At 36.0% G+C, this 11,161-nt stretch overlaps 2 protein-coding genes across 2 annotated transcripts; both read right to left on the reverse strand.

Moving 5' to 3' along the window:
• Nucleotides 1-1,454: 1,454 nt before the first annotated feature.
• LOC139863050 (uncharacterized) lies at nt 1,455-3,514 on the reverse strand. The gene is made up of 4 exons (XM_071851697.1): nt 3,321-3,514; nt 3,004-3,111; nt 1,985-2,059; nt 1,455-1,798 (listed from the first exon to the last, which is right to left on the reverse strand). Exons 1-4 carry the CDS (start codon nt 3,452-3,454, stop codon nt 1,567-1,569), a joined length of 549 nt encoding a protein of 182 aa, XP_071707798.1. The 5' UTR covers nt 3,455-3,514; the 3' UTR covers nt 1,455-1,566.
• Nucleotides 3,515-4,616: 1,102 nt separating this feature from the next.
• LOC139861148 (phosphatidylinositol 4-kinase gamma 6-like) lies at nt 4,617-8,324 on the reverse strand. The gene is made up of 2 exons (XM_071849446.1): nt 8,232-8,324; nt 4,617-6,825 (listed from the first exon to the last, which is right to left on the reverse strand). Exon 2 carries the CDS (start codon nt 6,588-6,590, stop codon nt 4,863-4,865), a length of 1,728 nt encoding a protein of 575 aa, XP_071705547.1. The 5' UTR covers nt 6,591-6,825; nt 8,232-8,324; the 3' UTR covers nt 4,617-4,862.
• Between the last annotated feature and the right edge of the window lie 2,837 nt (nt 8,325-11,161).

The raw sequence follows: 11,161 nt of genomic DNA on the forward strand, positions 1-11,161 counted from the left end.
GTCAAAGTAGCACCAACACAAGTAGTAATTATTGTATTCTACCAAACCATAGTAGCTATCAAATGATGATGGCAAGCTAACTATAAAAGAACCACTTAGTATATAGTTTCTTAAAAAACAGTGATGTTAGTTTCAAGAAGGCCAAGGCTTTATCTGAACATAGTATTGATGATATGTTCAATGTTGTTTGATGTATCCGAAACTCACCAAACCGCACTTGTTGGTACCGTCTATTGCGACGCTTGTTTCCATCAACATTTCTCAGAATCCAGTTACTTCATTTCAGGTACCCTTGTGTCCTCATCTATTGATTATGCGCGCGTTGTTTACTTTAATGGTGTTTTGGACTCTGTTTAGGTGCATCGGTGGCGGTGGAATGCGGCGGTCATAGAGTGACGGAAATTGACAGAACACCACGGTTCTTGAAGACAGTGAAAACAAACAAGAAAGGCGAATTTAGAGTTAAACTACCTTTTTCAGCCACCAGAAACTTCAATGAGATTAAAGGGTGTTCAGTTAAACTAATAAGTAGTAACGATGTTGATTGTGCGGTGGCTGCTAGTACAACTTCATCTTCGATTCAGCTCAAGACGAAAACTCCTGAATATCATGTTTTTTCGGCTGGGTTCTTTAAGTTCCATCCGCTAAAACAACCGAAACCATGTCGGATGCAATCAAGAAACGCAAATTCCGATGATGAATTTATCGCACCAACACCATTATTATCACCTGTAGATGATTTAACACATATAAACAATTTGGGGTCCCGGTTCATTCCAAATGAGTTTTCGCTCCAGCCACCGCCAGATTCCATGTTCAATCTGGACCAACCACAGCCGCCACCAGATTCGATGATTCATCTGGACCCACCACAGCCGCCACCAGATTCCATGTTCAATCTGGACCCACCACAGCCGCCACCAGATTCCGTGATTCATCTGGACCCACCCCAGCCGCCACCAGATTCCATGTTCAATCTGGACCCACCGCCGCCACCTGCTTCCATGTTAAATCCAAATTTACAGCCACCGCCAGATTTCATGTTCGATCTGGACCCACAGCCGCCGCCTACTTCCGTGTTTGATCCAATGCCATTACCGACACCACCGGCTCCTATATTCGACACATTCCCGCCATCACCACCTTCTAGTACACAGCTGGCACCAACACCACCATCATTACCGACTCCACCACCGGATCCACAACCAGATTTGATTCAGTCAACGCCACCGCCGCCGCCACCATCAATGCCGCCAGGGACGTTGCTCCCACCATTCCCTCCATTCCCATTTCAGCCAAGACAAGGGTTGCCTAGAATGCCGCCACCAACCTCTTCGGCTAATCTAAAGATAACATCATCTCCTTGACTAAGCATACATATAATCAGTGCCACTGTATAATTCTTTACTCGTACGTTATTAGCTTTACTATCTTTTTAACTTGAAGAATAACGATGATTAAATACAAAATGATTAAAAGCCTTTGGATCATGAAATGTAACACAATGAGCTTAAACAGTATCAAAAGATCTTACAAGGATTTTAAACGACAAAACTACAGCAAATGTTAGGCCATTGCATCATAATCATCAAGCTTATCATTATACACCATGACTTTTCTCTTAATCTTGGATGTATCAACCCATGTAATAAAATCTTCCATATTTCTTGTCACCAAAAATGCTGTATCAGTGACTGTATCGGGACCCACTCGGATATGTCCTTGTTCGATATATGTCACGGCTTCCTTCAAATGTTCAGCAAACTTCAGTCGCACCAATACTGTTGCAAGCCTACGCCTAAAAAGTGGCCAAAGAGGTTTTTGTGATTTTAGTAATGGGACAAGTAGTCTAAGAAGGATGCCTTATTATTATCAATATTAATCAACATTAGCTAGAACTCATAAATATATTACATTTAATTGACTTTGTCTACATTTTTATTGAACTTTATTAATACGAATAATGCAACTGAAGCTCACGTACCGACAGAAAGATGAAACTGATAAGCGATCACACAAAGCTAAGCTTTTTTGAGATGGTATCACACCCATGCCATACCTGCATAGACACATATTAGAAACATATAGATACAAGTAAAGATATTAATATAATAGATTAACCTTTCAACATATGTAATTTCACACATCATGGTAATTTCAATAAACAATTATGGACTTAATTTTATGTTCAAAACGGATACTAAAAACTTAGAAAAGTATCCAATAGGGAAGAGATCCCGAAAATCCCGAAACCGAAAATGCACAGTTTCAAGAACCGATTTATGAAAGCGGTGCCGGTTTAGGTTTCACTTCGGCACCGGCTTTTCGGTATTATACGATATGGAAACAAAATTGACTCTCGTCAACTGATATGTGAAACTTCCGTCTATTTTCGTTCGTAAACTAAACAAACGCATATGAAAACATTCTTTAATATTATGAGAAAACATATACACAGATCATATAACCCCGAAAAAGTCACTTGCTGATCCGGGTGGATACAAAACCCGATCCGAGAATGAAGGTGATTGAGAGAGTCAAGGGATAATCCAATTTTCTCTCAATAAAACGTGGGTTGTACACCCATGATCCCATGCATGTTAAGTTAGCGGATGTTATGGGAATATTGCTTCATTTACTTCTTATTAATATAAATAGAGTAGATGAAACAAAGGGGAGGTATGCCTCTAATGTACAAGTGTTATGTACGTAAAATTAGAGAGAGATATAGCCTTTAATTAACTTCCAAGTTGTATGTAAATTAAAGAGAATAAAAACCAATATTTTCCCCATATTCAATTGTTTAAGTTTCTGTTCTTTATTCAAATCTATAAATATATTATCCTTACGAAGTCGTTGTGTTTATCTCAATTTCGTAACGGATCACTTGCATATGTGAACATTTACTAATTCGGGGCGAATCCAGGACAAACAAACACATAAAAGGTTTATCATCAAAGTCACAGTTAACAGTCAAAATTCTGAACTAAAAATGAAACTCACAGCTTTTCAAGAAGAGCATCAGTCATCTGAATTCGATACGGGTCTCTCGGATCCATCTGCTTCAATATGTTCACTAGTTTTTGTGCCATTTTACACAAACCTGAGTACCTGGTTTTCCCCCACACCCAAAACATGAAAACCTTCATCAATTTTTTGTTAATTAACAGCAACTAAATTATAACTAACAGTACATCATAGTATCTTTCACAGTATAATTAAAGCCACATAACTAGCAAACTCTCAAATTGTATGAATTCAAGTCCACTGACTGATTATATAATAAGTATGAAACTGAATATGAAAATTAGGGTTTATACTTTTTGTAGTCATCACGGCCGGTAACATGGTAACGGCGCATGACTTGAGCTTCCCTGTGACCACCTTCTCTTTTCCATTCCAAGAAATTAACTTTTTTCAGAAGCTTCTTTTCATGAAACTTTAATTTCCTCATTTTGTTATTCTTAGCAAATCAATCAATTTCACGAATTTGTTTGTTAGAGAAGAAGGACTGATAAACCCTAGAATTAGAAGACGAGCCTGATTGTTTCAGCTTAAAAACCGCCCTCAAATCTTAGTTTGGGCTTTTCATGTGTAATATGGGCCGGCCTATATTATATCTTTTGGGTTTAATCGGAATCAATTGATACCGGCCCATTTTTTAATCACTCGCTTTTTGTGAAGTTCATAAAACACCTATTACAAATGTATAAGTATGTAAACTTTCTTACATGTATCTTATAAAAATGTATAATTTTATGTTTTTAACTTTTTTTTTATCATTTTCTCATGATAACTAGAAGTTTTAAGTTTATTATTGGTATCTAGTATATAAATAAAAGGTTCGGTAAAGTTAAAATTGGATGATATATATTAATATTACGCGTATATGTTTACATGTATACTGAGAATATTAACTTTCATGCGTATAAAAATGTTATGGAATTGTGTTTATGGTGAATGGATTCTTTTATTTTATGTTTATATGATTGAAAATGTGAAAAAAAAAACTTGAAAAATACAAAAATGTGCACTTTTTTAATATTACATGTAGGGAGGTTGACTACATGCTTTTGTAGCTATTATTTCCCCAGGGGCGGAACTAGTTTAATAGGAGTGGTTGCACGGGACACCACTCAAATACGCGATGTAGTGACATTTTTTTTTTTTTTTTTGGGTTTTAAGTTGTGATACCGCTGGATAGTGTAAATTTTTTTTAATGACAACATTGAAATAAGCCATCTAGTAATTTTTTTTGAGATTTTAATCGGTGACTCCAATGACTACCAATCCTAGATCCGGCACTGCATTTCCCCAAATATATGTTTACATTTCCGGGGAATAAAGTCTATTGCTAATCAAATGTAGTACGGAGTAGCAATTAAATCAAAGTTGAGAGGTTGACATTTTCTCAAAAATACAAACATATGTAGAACACAAGTTATAGTTATACAAATCCGTCCCAGTCATAAATCATAAAAAGCATAATAAGAATGCAAGAAGTATTATAACAATAAAAAGTACCAAAACGTGCTGGACTTTACTCAGGTTTTCAATATAGAAAATAAAAAATATATAGATATATAGATTACCCAAACAGGTATGAAAGGCTCGCAGACAGTTAAACTTTATTTCAACATGTGACCAAACATAGGATCAGGTACAAGTACAACCTCAAATGCCCTCATAAAGATTTATTTGTAAACATTTTGCAGTATACAGCAAATAAGAAGCAAAATTTTATTTAGAGAACCAATTACAAGAGGCTGAGTACTTGAGAGCACAATTACCTCTGCATAAATTTGTGCCTGTTATAATTAATTCACTAATTCAAATTAAATTATTCTTTGCATTCTGTTATCTCAAAATTGGCATGAAGTTCCAAGCCTCTGTTTTTGCCTTAACCGCAAATTCCTCGACTTGCAATTAACGAAAGCCGAGTGCAAAAGCCCCTCAAAATGCTCAAGAAAAACAACCCATTCCTCTTGACTCATGTCTGAAAATGTCACAAAGCTCGCACTCGTAGCAAACTGTTCGTTAACACTCCTATTTTCAGATGAAGTACTCGCAGTGTAACTACCATTAACTGTTTTCAATTCTTCGATAGTACACGCTTTCAATGAAGTCGATAGCTTCAAAACACCACTGTTACGTTCAGTCGGCTTTATATAATCTTCTTGCTCTGTCTCGAAGCTCTCAACAGAACCCGAAAGCATGTTTCCATAGTTACTAGAATCTTCTTCACACTCGATATCAAACTGGAACATTTCCTTATTTGTTGTCCTTGAACCAGGGGACCACGTCTCACTTTCGGCCGATAACTTTTTCGCCTGGATGTATATTGACTCGAGCTCGCTTGGTTCTTCGTCGTTACCACGAAACTCCCTGGTCATCATCTCACCGATCTCGGTCAAACATAAACCAAACGAAGCCGCTTCTTTAAGAAAGATAGTACAAACGACCAAAACACGAACGCACGCTTCGCGTATCATTGGTAGTTCAGTACGCAACAGATCAGAATCGTGAACTGGGTCAAGATTAGAAATGTAATCTAGTTCATCATCAGAAAAAGGTACCGATGCCTGTGGCCAATGGATCCACTCGAAATACGGGTCATCCAAGCTCTCGGGCAGACATAACCCGTGATCAATCGGGACGAGCTCTACTTGACCGAAATTCCCTAAATTTTTAGGTTTTCGGATCAGAATATTTCCTGCGTGTCTGTCGGTGTTTAATATACGAACGTCTAATATCCCGATCCTGTGAACAGCGGATACAGGGAAATTTGACGTCCCGTAATCACTAGCGACAACATCGTGAGTAATGTATTGTTGTAAAGAGGCGATTTTAAAGACCTGCATCGTATTTTCAAGATTTTTTCTATCGTTGATGTTAAAAACCGAGCGTGAGATCTTTACGAGAGTTGTAGGTGGCACCTTAGCTGATCGGTCATGGTCAAGAATGAAGGCTGCAACTTCTCTGAACCCTGTTTCCCCAACACGAACCGATGGTTTCAACCCTGGTTGACCGAGTACTTTTCCAACAAACCCTTTTGGATTGTTGGGTGCGAACGGTTCCTCGTCAGTTGGCTTTACAATCGCGACATTATCACCATCACAGTTTCTCAAATAGTAAGCACCACCAAGCCCGCTTGAAATTGGGACGGGTTCAATACCGTTCTCGATTGCCTTCACAATGTTATGCACCAATTTCGTGGTCCCCACCGATGGCACTAGTATCTCGACTGGTTCACTATGATCACGATACGAAGTGTCGTTAATGACGGGCGATAAACACGGTGTAGATGAGCTTCTGTGAAGAAAGTTTCGAGTAAGAAGAACGGGCGAACCATTTTTCACGAAACTTAGATCGTTATTCAAGATTTTGTCCCCGTATACTAGCAACCATTCATCTGTAGAAACGTTTAACGCCGCCTGCAACTGCTTTTTCACAGTATGTGCATCATCGGACCCGTCTAACTCAATGCCAAGTGCACAACCAGTCTCGGTTTGTACATAAATACGTCTTTTTCTTGTAGTATGTACATGGTTATCCTTACAAATCGGTATTTTGTAAGAAGCAGCTGCCATTAGATACGAAAGTTGCAATTGACAAGTAGTTGCAGATCAGGAGATGTGAAAAGAAGACGAAAAGTTGTAATTTCTAAAACTGACGGCAGAGGCAGCGCCAGCAGAGAGAGTTTCTCTCGCGCAGACACTAAACTCGAACGCCAGCACCAATCGAAAAATAAAAATGGTTATTCGCTGTCCAATCATATCAGCTCTAGAACCGAGCAAATTCGCTTTGGATTATCACATTGTTACACTGCACAGCCAAAAAGATTATTTTCAGAGAGAAATGAAAACAGTAAAAAAAAAAAATAATAATAATAACATCATTAAATTCTATCTTCAGCAATTGTTGTACAGTCTAATGTTCTTTTATCGAAACTCAAACAAACTAGAAATGAATTTTGAGCAGCCAAATTAGTATCATCATTCCTATAAGTTGTCCTTCTGATAACAGTCCAATGATATATCTAACCACATTTCAAATTTCTTTAGACGATAATATCCTACAACAGAATCATCACTTTGTAAACAATTCTAAGCAAATTAAGTAAAAGTTAATACGATCAAAACTTAAGCGCGTAAGTTACGAGATCCATGAAATATAATAAGGAATGTATAACATATATTTTTACTAAGGTGTGTTTGTTTTTCAGTCTGCAAATCTTATTAGGAGTATGTATTATGTTTGCGTGCTAGAAGACGTTTTTACTGCAGACTGTTTATTTTTCTAAAGACATAAGATGAAATAAACGTCTTATTCTTCTGTCTGCAAACTCGTAAACTCATAAACAGTGGCGGTACAAGGATTTTTTTTCACCGGGGGCAAAAAAAAAAACCGTAGCAATTTTTTTGGGCAAAATATGAAGGTTTTGGGACAAAAATGGAGGTTTTTAGGCGAATTATGGAGGTTTTGGGACAAAATTTGAAGGTTTGTGGGCAAAATTTGAAGGTTTTGGGGTAAAATTTGGAGATTTTTGTGCAAAATTTGAAGGTTTTGGGGCAAAATATTTAAGTTTTGGGGCAAAAAAAAAATCCACCAGGGACAAAGTTGAAAAATCCAAAATTTTTACACTGAAAATTGCAAATCCACTTGAGGCGGCTGCCCGCTTGTCCCTTCATAAAATGGCCCATGCTCATAAATATGCTCCTAAGTGCTGCACAGAGAAATAAGTTATTTTGCAACAAAAAAATAAACAGTCTTCACTATCAGCATACAGAACCTCCTATCTTCGTCCGCAGATCTTCCTACCAATGTATCATATAAGTTTTGACCTGTGTACTTAACAGAAGTTGCAACCTGATAATACTAATGAGTAATGACTATGAATGTATAAATGTGATTAGAAAAACTATTACATATCGATTAAAATCCTTCTTTTCATTACATTTGTGTTGGAAATTATAATATTCCTAAGTCTCAATTTTCAAATTTGTGGTTTATAATTGCGATCAGTTGCTATTAGTTCAGAAAACTAGATATTTATCAATTGGATTATATCTGATCAAATTCGCATCAATATTACTGATATTAATAGAAGAATTAGAATGATTATACACGTTAGAATTAATAGAATTTATAAAATTACTAGTATTATGAATTATGAATCTGTACTTCATTGTTTTATAAATTAAAAAAAAAAAAGGCTGAATTGAATTTACCGGACGATATCACAACAAAACCCCGGAGACGAAGGACAGAAAACCTCCGGCCGACGGAATACGACGGTTACGGTGGGATCTGATCGGCTGTGTGTGTAGAGTGTGTGTCCTTTCTTTCTTTTCCCCCCCTTTATAACTTAAGAGGGCTTCCTTTTTGATTTTTTTTTTTTTCTAATTTTTTTTTTTTTTAAATAAGTGACTTACATATAAAGAAATAGTATTTGAAAAAAAAGTTTAAACACAGTATAACCGACATTTCTAATGTCGGTTCGCCTCTTATCACTACAAACCGGCATTTAGAATGCGGGCTCGCACAAGTAACAATACTTTTTCAAATTTGCATATCCTACTGGATAACCGGCATTCGGAATGCCGACTTTCCCACAAAAAAACTGCCCAACCGTCCCCTTTAATAGCATTGATCACGGGTATTCATATTCAAAATAAGAACCGATAAAAAGGGCCACGTGGTAGACCGACATTCCTAATGCCGGTTTGCTCCAAAATATAAACCGACCTTTTGAAGCTCGGTTAAAGACACAATCAAACAAACACAATTTTAACTCAAACTTCCTTCCATTTTTCAAAGATCAATGGATTTCGTTCATGCTAGATAGGTCCGGGTCAATGATTCACTTTTGTTTTTACAATCTCAAGAGTCTCATAGGTCCTTTTCGATTTATACGAGTAAAATTACGGATGAACAAATCAAACCAAGAAAATGTGATCGGGGTTTTGGGATCATATCAAAATTCCACCAATGTCTCGTGAGCTTTGTGTATAACCTCGACTTTAGCCCCGAAGGTCCAACTGGCAGTGTAGTTCTCGCACATGTTTATAGAAACTTGTGTCGTGCCGCTGACTATAAGGACATATGGGGCATAAACGGTGTGATGCTTTTAGTACAACATTAGTTATATGCAAGAATTCCAACCCTTGTGCCAACTCTCAGTATTTATATTTATATAAGTTAATTCGTATGTAGAAGGCGTAGACCACAGACAAACAGAGAAATGCTCGCACATGTATTGGTAACGTGTCGCGCATCATTTACGGCGTTACACGAGAATAAGGTATATATATATATATATATATATATATATATATATATATATATATATATATAGTCATCATCAATAGGGAAACACTTTTTTGGAGGGAGTAATTTTTTCCCCTTTTTTTTATTTTTTTTTAAACATTAACATCACATGAAAATATGAACATTTTAAAAAGACACTTTGTGATGAATGCTATTATTTTGGCGAGAAAACGCTCGAAGAAATAAAAGATAACAAGTAATGTTTTAATTATAGTTTTTTCTCATCTTTTTTTATTCATCTTATGTGAAGTTTTTTTTCTTCAAAATTTAGCCCGATTTAGAGTTTATGATTTAGGGTTTAGCGTTTTGGGTTTAGTCCCTAAACCTTAAACTCTAAACCGTTCGAGTTAAAAATTCAATAGAAACCCTAACCCTAATTTATAAACCCTAAACCCTAATTTCAAAACCTAATTTATAAATCCTAATTTCTAAACCCTAATTTCTAACCCCTTAAAAAACAAACTTTATTATTATAACATTATAAATTATAAATGATTGCATGTTATCAATTATCTCTTCTAACGTTTTCCCGTCAAAGTAATAACATTTATCACAAAGTGTTTTTTTTAAATTTTCATATTTTCATGTGATATTAATGTTTGAAACAAAAAAAATTTTAAAAATAAAATTTACTTCCCCCCAAAAGTGTTTCCCTCTTGATTAAAACAATATATATATATATATATATATATATATATATATATATATATATATATATATATATATTTATATATATATGTATATATATATTACATCAACGAGGCTATATATATGAATTCTAAACAAAAAATTGATTTGTTATTATATTATGTTGTTGCAGTTTGTATGGCGTGCATATATTCAGATTTGATTTTGAGGCGACTACCCGCTGAGTGTAGAGCTAGTAGTGACATGTAGCTGTAGGCATACCGTGGGCGGATTATATTATGGGCTACGATTGAGATGTATATCTCAAATAGGGTATGCAGCAGTTCGGACGGATTCATGATATTCCGTTGACAAACCTGATGTTCACATCGCATCAGCATAATGCCATACACGCGCAGGGAAAACAAAACGTGGATTAAGGCTTATGACCCCGCATGTTACGTACATTGGTCATTGGATGGACCGAGCTAACAGGGTCTATCATGTTACGCCGGGGGAGGGCACAGTTCAATGGTAATTTCGGGGGTACTACGACCCCACGATTTGTATAATCACTGATCCTGGAAGAGAACCACCCGCTAATCAATATCGTGATTGGGGAGCAACTCATAATGTATATGTAAATAACAGTATTGTTATATATTAATTATATAAATTTTCTAGCATACGTTCGAAATGATTGGTTTTAATATTTGTTTAGTTTTAACTAATATGCATGAAACGACCTCTACCCGTTTTCAGAAAACGACAATTTTTCTTTCTTAAAGCTGTTCCAGATGCGGCACATATGCATCTAATAGTCCAGGTTCAGTTACCTTAAACCACATGACTCGTTTCCAAAGACCCAAATCGACACTTTGTTTAATCAACACATAATTCACCTCAATTACCTAAAACCAACTCTTTTATAAGTTTACATGTTCGTCAACAACATGGAGTTTCAAATGTTCTATTTCAACCATAAGTGTCAAAGAGCAGAGAGAGATTAGTGAAAGAAAAAAAAATTTATGCTCATGTAATTCTGATGCGAAAAGATAAGTTCAGCGAATTACAAGGAGGCGTCTTAAGTTACCCATCTATATAAAAAGTGTGTTACAAGATTTTTTTTTAATAAAAAGAAATTTTGTATACTCCGTATAAAAAGAACAAGATTCACGCGCCACCGAAGTATTAGGCGAAATAC

Source organism: Rutidosis leptorrhynchoides, chromosome 8 (genome assembly GCF_046630445.1).
Source record: "Rutidosis leptorrhynchoides isolate AG116_Rl617_1_P2 chromosome 8, CSIRO_AGI_Rlap_v1, whole genome shotgun sequence".
Taxonomy (NCBI): domain Eukaryota; kingdom Viridiplantae; phylum Streptophyta; class Magnoliopsida; order Asterales; family Asteraceae; genus Rutidosis; species Rutidosis leptorrhynchoides.